Source organism: Lagopus leucura, unplaced genomic scaffold (assembly GCF_019238085.1).
Source record: "Lagopus leucura isolate 7727_CA_CO unplaced genomic scaffold, USGS_WTPT01 Super-Scaffold_650, whole genome shotgun sequence".
NCBI lineage: Eukaryota > Metazoa > Chordata > Aves > Galliformes > Phasianidae > Lagopus > Lagopus leucura.
In genome coordinates, this window is record NW_024962253.1 from 7734656 (window position 1) to 7746990 (window position 12335).

General features: G+C 48.3%; 1 protein-coding gene across 6 annotated transcripts in view; it reads left to right on the forward strand.

Moving 5' to 3' along the window:
- The window catches only part of CTIF (cap binding complex dependent translation initiation factor), an 88270-nt gene that overhangs the window by 53934 nt on the left and 22001 nt on the right, over window positions 1-12335 (forward strand). For 5 of the 6 annotated variants that reach the window (XM_042862323.1, XM_042862326.1, XM_042862328.1 and 2 more), the window contains 2 exons: window positions 8880-9321; window positions 10731-11060. In XM_042862323.1, coding sequence (XP_042718257.1) covers window positions 8880-9321; window positions 10731-11060 — 772 coding nt within the window. The remainder of the gene's footprint in view (window positions 1-8879; window positions 9322-10730; window positions 11061-12335) is intronic. The other variant, XM_042862325.1, reaches the window with a different exon arrangement.

Below are 12335 nucleotides of genomic sequence, written 5' to 3' on the forward strand. Positions count from 1 at the left end.
TACAGCTCCTCATGGCCCTACAGCCCCTTGTGGCCATACAGCTCCTCATGGCCCTACAACCACTTGTGGCCATACAGCCCTCATGGCCCTACAACCACTTGTGGCCATACAGCTCCTCATGGCCCTACAGCCCCTTGTGGCCATACAGCCCTCATGGCCCTGCATCTCTACTGGCCTGTAGCTCTTCACACCTTGCAGCTCCCTCATGGTGACCTACAGCTGCTGGAGCTCACAGAGCCTTGGGACACTTCTCTCAGCTGTAGGGTTTGGATTTGTGTGCTGTGTGGACACAGTGGTCCCTGTGTGTCTCTTTTCCAACTCAGGATGTTCTGTGACTCTGTGGCAGTGCCTGGCTGGAGATTTCAATCCTGTGCACCATCCCATCTCCTCCGTGCCTTGTTGGCCACTGGTTGCAAGACATGGAGCCACCATAGGGCTGTACCTGGGGGCCCAGAGCAGACACCCCGAGCCCATCCAGTGGCATGCCATCCAGGAGCTGGATCATCACTCACACACGTGGAAGTACCCAGATACAGTCAGCACTCTGCCTGTGTGCCACGGAAATGGACGGCTGGCGGTGGTGCGCCGTGCATCAGCGAGGTGTTAGTTACAGGCAGTTTACAGACAGATCATGGTTTCATTCGTTTTGATTGTCTGCAGCATGGCCGTGAGCTATTGCACTAAATTAATTGTCTGAACTGCAGGCCCCCAGAGCCCAATATTGTCTTGGTGGTTTGTTCCTAAAAGGGCTCAGCTGGGTGATTGCATTGCTTAATGAACAACTGCACGTGTGCCGGGCGCTGCTAATTGCCCGTGCTGCTGGCAAAGCGTTACGCTGCAAATCCCACACCCAGCCCCGAGATGGCTCACTGTATTGCATGGTGCCACAGGCCCAGCACGTGCACTCTGTGCTGCAGCATCGCTTTCCGTTTGCAGTCGGCTGTGGTCGCGCATCGGTGGTCTGCCAGTCGAGGAGCTGCCTTTGGGCATGCCAAAATTTCTGGCTCCATGCTCACTGGCACGCTGGGCAGTGGGCATGGTGGGGTTGGGCTTGGGTGTGGACTTGGTGATCTTGATCTTTCCGAGCCTTAGTGGTTGTATGGTCCTATGAGTGGGCATGGTGGGGGGTTGGACTTGATGTCTTAGTGATCTTTTCCAACCTTTGTGATTCTGTGACTCTGTGAGGGCAGATACCAAGAGGAGCATGGGGAGAGCATATAGCTCACGTAATACCATATGCTACATCAGTTTAACTGTGTGTTATGTGAAGAAATAATCTTTTGTTTATCCTGAACCATCCTTCTTTTGGTATCACGAGTGTTAGCTTCCAAGTGCTGTGCCTACCTTCACTCTCCAGCTGTATACACAAAGCAAGAGTCAGCACTCAAGGCAGGGTTTGCAGTTCTGCAAGTGAGACCAGTGCTTACTCCGGAATCACCCAGCACACAAGACACTGTGGTTTGCTTTGGTAGATGGCAGTGTGACCTGCTGATTTTCAAGCAGCCTGCCTGGAAAGTCCTTGAGAAGAGTCACGGCGGAGTCATCCCAGAGCTGTTCCCTAGAAAAAGAATCAGAAATGAAACCGCCCCAGCATGCTTTCAGCAGAACATCCCCATTTCCACGGAGCACACCAGGGACAAGGCAGTGAAAGGGCTGCGGCTGCACCTTCCTCTGCTGCTCTTTGACGGAGCGTTTCCAGCTCCTCAGTGCCAAAAATGCTTTCATTTTACATAGAATTCTACCCCAAATGTACAGCAGCAGAGCATCTACCACCTTTCCTCCTCCCTGCAAGCCCTGTGGGAATGTTGGTCCTGCAAACCCAGGGCCTCCTGGCACGGCTGCGGGGGGAAGGAGTTGCCAGCTCAAGTTGTTTGGGCTCTTGTTGCAGAAACAATCTTTCTGTCTGACCCCAGTTAGCAACTGATGTTTGCAAAATAAAGAAGTCAAGGCACTGGAAATACTTTCCATTCCCACTCTTGTCTCTGCCCAAAATATTAGTATTAAAAATATTGCATCTATTATATGCAGCTAATATCTCTGCTGGCACGTAAATCACCCAGGGATTTTTCATCTCCATATTAAATAAAAAAAATAAAATAAAATAAAAAAAAATTAAAAAAAAAAAGACAAGTGAACTCCGCTCTATTTTTGGATATTTGTTAACTGTTTGGTTTCCATTTCTTCCTGCTAGAGCCACAGCAGTCCAGCTCCAAGGGCAAACGTTTCATGCAATGCTAATATTTTGTGAACCTGCCTCCCTGTGTGATGCTATGAGATTGCTCCGACCATTCCCGTGCTCCAGATCGTGCCAGCTTAAAGCTGTGGGTGCTGCTCCCCAGGCAGTGCTGCTCCACTGGAGCTGCAGAACGTGACCCAGCTCCATCCATCACCCTGGGCTGCATGTTCCCATCCACATCAGCCAGGCTGGGAAACTCATCCAAGACAAAAGCAGTTTTCAGGCTGGATCATTCCCTGACACAACAAGCGTTGATGGTGTCATGAGAAGGGAGGCAGGGGTGGGGAGAACAGGAGAAAATTCCTCTGTTGACAGGGAGGCAGACGTATTGAAACATGCCATTTGGGCAAGGCTGCCTTGGAATCATCAATAAGTCAACACCCAGATTGGTCCCAGCTCCTAAAGCTCCATGGTACTAAATGCCAGAAAATCCAACATCTTTTCTGAAGAAGTTCATTGAGGGCTAGCAGAAGGCTTCTGGTACACATGAGTTAAAGCATCTCAGCTCCTTGGGTTGGTGTTGTACCACATCCATACAATGGAAGTCATTGCTTGCCATGGACTTGGGGTCAGCTCATGTGTCTGGACAGCTGTTAGGGGGTCCTGTCAAATCTTGCTTTAGCTTCTAGAGGAAAGACATTTATTTCTTCACTCGAAAGCTCTGGTATAAATAGGATATGGAAAAACCTAGGATGTTTCCTTGCTGTAGGTCAAAGAGTCACGGAGGTCTGTAGGAGGACAGCTGAGCAAAAAGGCAGCAGGTGGAGTCCATGCGTGCTATTTAGGTTGTGCCTTTGGGGACGGGATCGTGGAAGGATGGGGCTGTGTCTGGGAGCCATGCATCTTGGCGTGGGTTTACGTCTTACATCTCTTAGGATTAGCTGATCTCGGGATAACCGAATGGTCCTGGTGTATTTTTACAGGAGGGAGCCTGGAGTCTGGGATATAAGCTCTTTTATTGCAAAGCAGCAAAGGATGAATCTATATCCATTCTGCTCATGTTCTTACCAGTAGTCCAGGATCTGTGTGTGTTTGAGCTCAGCAGATTTTTGGGAAGCATTCCACGCTGTGGTTATGTTTCAGTTCTGAACTGCTTCAGCTAAAATGGATTAATTTCCTTGTCTCTGTATTTCCCTATGGTTTTCATGTAATTTTTGCTATAATGTTTACGGCACGCTACAAATCCAAAAACACAGTTCCAAGCAAAACAGTCTATGAAGAAAACCATTTCCGAGCAATTTCTACGTTCAGTCACTGCAGTGATTTCTAAACCCACCCGGGCAGCCAGCCTTGAGGTCTGGGGTTGTCTTCCTCCCTGGTTGCTCACTTTGTGCAATGGGCCACGTCCGGACGTCCCTAATGATTTGTGGGAGATCCAGCAAAGTGTTTAAAGAGCTGTTTTAGAGCTATCTCACATGCCATCTGCATTTAGGATGTCTTTCCCAAGCTGGTGTTGCAAAACAGCTATTTAAATTCCTCCCGAAGATTCGTTTCCATGAAGCTCAGAAGAAAATAGCTGACTCAGGCAGCCAGGCACTGCAGCTTGTGAGGACTTCCATGGGACTTTGGAAGCAGCCAGATTTGCTGCTCAGTGCTCAGATGGGCTTAGTGTATGTCCTTCCAGCCCAGTAAGACCAGAGCAGTCAGCATCCCATAGCAGAAGATGAGGAGCCATGCCTCACATCAGCCCAGTTTTTTGACTGCATTCCCACTTGAATTCCTTGGATTTCTCTGTATGAAGCCCTCCAACGTTTCCCTTTTCTTTTATGGCGAGTCTACTTCTGTTGTAAAGGTCAAACACAACCACCTCCAGCAAACAAAGATGTCCCCAAAAAACAAGAGAGGAGTTGATCCCAGCTGGGTGACTTGTCTGACGACTTCCCATTGCCTTTCCCTGCAGCCACGTGGTTTCATTGTGAACCACGTCAGGACAAACTGCACCCACCTAATGCTGTTTTTGTTGGCTCTGCTGGTCTTGTGGAGTTCATTGTATGTTTCCAGAGATGTGTGTGTGTAAGACCTCGAGTGTGTGTTGTGTCTGTAGTGCTCAAAGGGGGATTTAGAACCCGATCCCCTCCACCTTGAGGGACATGGTCAGTTGGCACGGTGGGGGTGGGTTGGGGTTGGACTTGGGATCTTAGTGGTCTTTTCCAACCTTAATGATTCCTTGTTTCTATGGTTTTGACTGGTGGATTTTCTGTGCTTCCAAAACAGCGTGTCTGACCAGACGCTCGGGCTGTTCCTGGTGATTGGGGTAGACTTGAACCTTAGTGACAGAAAGGGATAAAAGAGATGTGAATAATTTCATTTTCGTTTTCAGGAGTGAACATGACATCTTATACTCTTCTCCTCCGAGAAAAATGCAAATAAAAATGAAACTGGAGCCAAGTGAAACCAGTTTGAGAGAGAAAGCCAAAGGGAAAGCACATGGAATTTCTGTGCTCTTCATGCTTGGAGCTGGTGGTTGTTGCTTTCTGGGGAATTTTGAGGTTTTTGATTAAATTGTGTGGAACCGTCAAGCCTATTTGAGTGTTTCCCACTCTCAGTCATAGCAAGAATAGAACATAGCCATGTCTGGGCTGTGCTGTAGTGCTCCCTGCACTGAGCAATAGCAGTATACATCACTGAGTTATTGTTACATGTGCCCGTACAGCATCAGAGCCCGTACAACACGAGATAGCACTTGGAGCACTCATCCTGCCAATCCATGTGTTAAAGTGCTTCCCAGGCTTTTGGGGGGTTGGGCAAGTTGATGCATCCTATAATCATGGCCTCCAAGAACCTCAGTTTCCCTCCTTCTCAATGGAGGATTACCATGAGATTTTCAAGTGAAGGTGGGAGAGAGGAAAGGAGAAAGGTGTCCTTCCAACCCATAGAGCCAACTCTGCACATTCTCCATTTGCAGCCTGATCCAAAGCTCTTCTTTGAGGGGTGCCACAAATAAGTGGGATCTGGTGTCCCTGTGGGGGTGGAAGATCTCACAAAGTCCATTTTGGCAACAAATCTCAATGACTTGCAATGGCATTTGCTGGCTAACTGCAGTCAGTTCCACCCAACCGGGTGAATTTCACAAGTGCTATTGGAGATGGAGCTCCTTACCTCTCCGTATTTCCAGCAATTGCCTAAGCAAATCTGCATGCAACCACCAGGAGAATATAACCCTGTGCTGTCCTCTGGCTTTGGACACTCCAGACAAGCTGGAGTGGCTCTCAGAGGACGGGTGTAGCTCAAGGGATATGAGCAGATCTGATGGGACAGAGCAACTGTGTGTTAGACCACAGCTGTGCACATGTCTGGAGTTATTTTCCCCAGCCTTGTGCCTTCCAGCCTCTCTCCTTGTGAGCAAGCGATGTAGTCAAACTTGTAGGAATCCTGTAGTTCTGAGCACGTAGGCTGGTAATCACTGAGACAGCTGAAGCCTTAGATTTGTTTGCATAGGCTCCTACAGCAGAGCAAACATTTGTCAGATCTAAATTCTGTTGAAAGGTATCTCATTTTGTTAATTACAAAAAAAAAAAAAAAAAGTCACGGGAGAAACAATAGCACAAATTCTACCATCCAATTTCCAATACCCTGACTACCTTCCCTTGCACTTCCGTGGTTGCTCCATAGCTCTGGATGTCTCATTAGTTTCCACACCGACTGATGCCCAAATTCCCAGTCCCACTGGACCCAGTGGAAGTTCTGAGTTAAACTGCCATGGAAAATAGTTCTTCAGCATTAAATGAACAGGCAGCAGGTAGGAAAACGGTGTGCTCTGGGATATTTTCTTGTAGCTGCAGAAATCCAGTTTGCCTTTCCATGGCCCGGAAAACTTCTGGGAACCTCTGGGATGCAGCAGGAACATCTTCTGTGGTGGAGCATGGAAGTGAGGAAGGCTACGTGGCTGTTTTCTTCTACAGAGCAAAGGGGTGACCGCTTATCTGTTTTCCCTTGGGCTTCGTGTTGGGGTTTTTAGGAGTTCATCAGCTTGGGAAGAGGCTGATGCCATCATCACTGGGAAGACTGAAGAGATTTCTTTTCACCCAGACAGTTCAGCAAAACATTTGGGTGAGACAAACAGGGGAAATCAGTCTTCTACCACGACTGATCTGTCCTAATGCAACACTTCAGAATGAACACTGCCCAGGGGTGTAGGTGCCTCAGCTTGGCTTCTTGATCTTCAGGACTAACATCTCTCACGGGCCATCCATCCCATCCATGGAACCCAAAAGCCTTCAAGCCATGAACCCCTGCCCCAACCAACAGCTGCAGGTCATCCCCATTCTCATGTCCATCACGTGCCTTTCTCCAAGCTCTCATCCCACTCCTTCCCAAGATCTCATCCCTGGAAACTCTTCCACCATGGTCATCCCCGTCCACCAGGCTTTGCAATGCTCTGCTGACATAAAAGTTTGAGTTCTGGGCCCTTTCCTCCCTCCTTTGGCTTTTCATTCTGCAGCATAGAGTCTTATTTCTTCTTGGCTTTTCTTCCTTGCTGGGGTGTTGGGAAGATAATAGCACAGAACGAGTCTTTGCCGGAACGCTGGATTGTTGTCTCGACCCGAGGCTGCTGCCAAGTCACGGACACTGCTTCTTGTTTGCCATTCTCCTTCCTTCGCCTTTTAGTTCTTGCATTTTTTTTTCCCCTGCCTCGTTTAACTCTGGTGTTTTCCATCCTGTGGTCAGGGACTGCAGAGATTTGGTTTGTGTTCGTGTTTGCTCTGCCCCAGCCGTGTGAATTTTGTCTTTCAGCTGTCCTTGTTGCCTTTGCTCTCCCTGTCTAATTGTTAAAGCCCCAAACTGAATAACCTTTCCCCTTCCGCATGGACTTGAGCGTGGATTTCTTTTCCCATCTCTGCAACTTTTACCATTTGGGTGCAATATTTGTCATCTAAATACGTGTGACCAAACACCCAAAGCTGAAAGTGCACCCAAACGGTTAACTGCTATGCTGAAGACAAGAGAAGAGCAAAACCACAATGAGGGAACGCTGAATTGCATCAGCAGTACTCCTGCACGTTGGAGCATGTGAGGGCTTAGTGCTCCATCAGAGGTACTGCTAGCTCTTATTTTGACATTCCCCTCTTAATAAGCATTGCTCTTTATGCATTTTACAAAGCGGTTTGTATGATTGCGTCGCTGAGAGGAAACAAAGAAATGCCAGGAAAACTTTATGTGGAGGATCTGCACTCATAAAACGCTCATAGGCTCCAGCAAACAGGAAAGCTTTCCCCATCTCTTTTTTTTTCTTTCTTCTTTTTTTTTTCTGTTTTGTTTTCGTTCCCTGCCATTCAGTGAAGAAAACAGGTTGAATATCTCTGAAAACCGGATTTGATGGTTTGAGGCTGAACACAGATTCCTTCCCCTGCCATCGAGAATCTGCGTGTTCATCGTGCTGCAGCCAAGCACCAGCACTGAGCTTTGTGCTGGGAGCCAGTTGGCTTCCCAATGTGGGACTGGAGCTCCTGTGGCTGCCTTAGAGCTCGGCGGAGGGGCAGCTCAGCTGACAGCTGGCTCTGGGGCTGGCTGAGCCACTGGTAGAGTTGTGGTCGGCCCCTCCCTGCACACTCAGGGAAGTTAATTAAATTACTATGGAAATTAAATGGCCCAAAGCTTCACCCTTTGGGTGACAAAAGCCCTTTGCTCTTCCTCCACTGTTCTGCTCACGTGTGTATGTGTTGCAAGCCATGATAATGTTGTCTTGACAGCCCATGTAGAAACGTGTGATGTCCAAGCTCAGTGGGAGGGTGCAAGATGCTCTAGCCACATCTGCTGGCAGGAATTTTCTCTTACTCCAGCTTTCTGGAGGAGGAAGAAGAGGAAATTTCCCTCTTTCTAAGCCCTCTTTCTGCAGCAGTGGCTGCATCTGAGAGCCCTAATCAAGCTGGGCAGATCACTGGAGATGGTTGGATGTAGAAGCCAAAGATAGGATGCAAAAGCAAAGGGGCTGCCCAAGTGTTTCTTCCATTAGGCTATTGGGTTTTATGGGAAGCTGCAGTCTTGGCAACAAGAAGCTTGTTGGGCCCTTGTCTCTCCAGCGAATCACTGGAGAACTCCTGACGTTGCTTCCCTATGTGATGTCCCACTGCTGGGCTGGGGCTGGCCAACTCTTCCCTGGCAGAGTGTGGAAGCAAGAAGTATCTCACACAGAGACATGGGAGAGATATTCGTAGAAACCAAAACCGTGTTACCGTAGAATCCTAGAACCACAAAATGGTTAGGTGGAAGGGACCTTGAAGAATCACAGAACCAAAAAATCATTGAGTGATTGGATTGGAAGGGATTTCAGTGGTGACAGAACTGAAGAACCATGGGATGGTTGGGTTGGGGGGACCTTAAAGATCATGGAACCGTAAAATGACGGAGTTGGAAGGGAATCTAGTGATCATAGAACCAAAGAACTATGGAATATTTGGGTTGCAAGGGACCTTAAAGCCCCACCCCTGCAGTGGTGTGGATGCTCTCCAACCAGCTTAGGCTGCCCAGGGCTCTGTCCATGGCCGTGGACACCTCCGGGGATGGAGACATGGCATGAATTCAGCCATTTTATGGATAAATATGGTTTCTAGTACCCTGCTCAGAAAAGGTGTCCCTCATTCTTGTTGCTTTTCTACCAGTCTACACATAAAGAGTGTACTAACGTCTTCCTTCGACTTTTCAGGCGACAACAGAGACTTCCTAGTGGGAACAAGTCCCAGCAGCACGCAGACCATCAGCAAGGTGGTACCAAACACAACAGAGATCACCAGAAGCTCTACCAAGGAGGTCAGGCCCCTCACTCCTCTGGTAGACCAGGCCACCACGGCTACAGCCAGAACCGGCGATGGCACCACAACCAGAAGCACTCGCCCAATGACAAAGAGACGCACAGGAGCACCAAAGAGACTGAGAATCTGAAAATCGAGGACACCTCCACTGGCACAGGGCAAAGCCCCGTGGAGGCGCAGCGCAGTCCGGAGGCGGTGGAGAAGCAGTCCCAGCCTTACAGCCCAGAGGTGGAGACCAAGAGGAAGGACAGCATTCACGAGCGTGTTGGGGAAAGGCCCAAGATCAACTTGCTTCAGTCTTCTAAAGACAGGCTGCGGAGGAGACTAAAAGAAAAGGTATTATTTCTTAGTGGAACTTTGGCTTTCCCCTTCTCCATGAGCCTGGTGGTTGGCCGTGCTCCATGCAGAGGTGGGCTGGGCTCGGGAGACCTTTCCACGAGCGCACACAACTTCTCTTGATCTCCTGGTGTCACTGCTTGTCTTGAAGTGTCTTTGTGCTTCTTTGGGAGGCCCTTTATTGATGCAGCGTTAAGGCTCACTCAGTGAGGTTGCCCTAAGGGGAGTTTTCCAAGGTCAGGAACTCTTCCATCGCTTGCAAGGATGGGGCACTTCAAGATACCACGTGGGCTCTCCCTCCTCAGCGGTGATCTCAGCAGACTGCCTCCAGTCTGCAGGGCTCATCCGCTCCCAAAGAGGTCTAAAAACGGCAATTTGTGTCTGGAATTAAAGAACTGGAGCCTAATACTGTGCTTTGCTGAATGTTTGGAGTCAGCTACTCTCAAGTTGATATCCATTTATCTCAGTAATGAATTGAAACTCCCTTATCTTTCCCCCTTCCTTCCAACAACCCAACAATAACAAAACCATTGCTTGCAAATGACGGAGGAGAAATCCTTTCTGGAAACAATATTCAGACTCAGATTTCTGAGGAATTTGGAGATGATATCTCCATTTGCCCCCTGTGCAACTCAAATTCCTTCTCTTGAGATTCTCTTTTCAGACTGGAAAGTGCCTTCACGGGGGTAACTCCAAAGAGATTTTCAAAATGTGCAGCAAAAATAACCTGAGCATATACAGTTCCATGGGAGTGCATGTTGGGAATGTACACCTTTGAGTGTATGTGCATTTACTATTTATGTATGTGGCATAAGGGGGAGGAATAGATTTTGTCCATTATTTTTATGTTATTTAAAGCAACGGGAGTAGAGCAGAGACTTTCGGAGTATTCACTTCAGTGCCTGTCTTGTGTATTTAGAATCCTGTAAGAAAGACTTCCTTCAGGCACCCACTTTAGGGTGTGTGCAGTCAACACAACTGCTTTGTCAGTTGGCGCTGGGGTTGTCCAAAAAATGGCTCCAGATTTACTCTGTGCAATATATGTTAAGACTGAACTACAGGAGGAGAAGGGAGCAGACCAGAGCAGGCTGGATACATGGGGAGGGATGGACAAATGCTTGATTAAGTGTTCAGAAGAAGGCAGAATGCCAGTCTGAGCGGGGCATTCCAGTTTGGAGCCTTGAGCACATCTCCCTGAGCTGATGAGGAAGAATCTGGGATTGAGTACTGGGCTAAATGAGGAAACCAAGCATTTATGGGTGGGGGCTCATACACTGCTTGCTTTCAGTGCTGAGGTGGGGATGCTCTGATTTTGTTGGGTCTGTCTGTATGTCTTCCCAACCCCTTTCCCCCTTTGCACTTTGTGGAAGGACAAGGGCTGACCTATCTGTTTTCTCCTTGTGTAACAGACGCCTTGTCTTTCCCTTTTCACGGACCAGGACGAAGTCACAGTGGAAACCACCCACCCTGAAAAGAACAAAATGGACAAATTAATTGAAATCCTTAACAGCATGCGTAACAACAGCAGTGACGTTGACTCCAAGCTGACCACCTTCATGGAGGAGGCTCAGAACTCCACCAACTCTGAGGAAATGCTTGGGGAGATAGTTAAAACCATCTACCAGAAAGCAGTGACAGACCGCAGCTTTGCTTCCACGGCTGCCAAGCTCTGTGACAAAATGGCCCTCTTCATGGTGGAAGGAACCAAGTTCCGGAGTCTGCTCCTCAACATGCTGCAGGTAAAGAGAAGGAGTGATCTAGTTAGGTGCTTGCAGCTTCACCCCGCTTGGTCCTGCTGTGCTTTTGGGCAGGAGCTGGGCTTTCACCAAATTCCTTTCCAGCCCACGTGATGGGAAGTGTTCCTCCAGTTTTGTTGGTGACAATCCTTAATGGCTAGCTGTCATCTTCTGCCATCTCCACTGCCTTCTAGGTCTGTGGGCAGCAGCACCCACGTCAGCAGTGCTCAGTGGGGATGTTTGGTTGTGCTTGGGTGTTTTTTTTTTCTTCGTTTTATTTTTTTGGAGATTAAAACTTGGTCTGGAAACGCATTTATTTTTGGCAACAGATTTCCACGTGGAAATGAGAGGAAAGCTGATAAGACAATACTCTATTGTCTGTCAGGTTCAGGGCTCTGCTGCACTATCAGTCCTTTACCATGGCCAGGTCTTCCATCTCCCTCTGCCATCGTTTCCCTCTTGTATTGTAGTAGTTCTGGATCCTCCAGCCAGGGTGCTCTGCTGCTTTCTTCAGGTACCTTTGACACGCACGTCGCGAAAGCCAACTTGTATTTCTTCTTGTATCTCCCAATGTTTTTCTCTGAGCCCCTTGCTTTTGAGGCTTTGGCTGCTGGAAGGGCTGAGAATGAGGAGGGTAGGGGTGAAGTTGAGGGGATCCACGTAAGGGTGGACATGGGTACCAGAGCACACCATGATGGCAGGATGGCTCCTTCCCCACCCAGAACCCACAGTGTCATTGGAAAGGGATCTCCATGGCCAACATGGCTTGTATTTCCTAAGAGTGCAGTCAAGGAGGACTTCTTAAGTTCAATTCTATGGCTGAGCAGCAAGTAACCAATATATTTGTCATTTTTTAAACATTAAGGGGTTTTAATGTTTGGTTATTAGGTCTTTTAGGTTAGGTCATTATCTGGTCTTGTGTCATGGTGATGCTTATCAACAAGGGAAACAGACAGAGAAGGAACAATAATGGAAACCCCTTCCAGCAGACCCAGTGAGCTGATGTGTGTTGCAGCACTGTGTGCAGTAATGAATGGATTCACATCCAGCTCACTGTGGCACGAGAGCAGGATAAATAATAGATCTCATTTCTCCAGAGAGTCCCTGAGTGCTTCCCAGGGGCACAGAACTCAGCTCGCTGTGCGCAGGGTGCAGGGAGGGAGCACAGTGCCTGCTTTGGAGAGCTGCAGAGAAATCAAACAGAAGTGAGAAAAGCACTTTGTTCTGGTAGTGAAGCATCGTGACATTCTGCAAACAGTTGGCTCTTTTCTTTTTCCA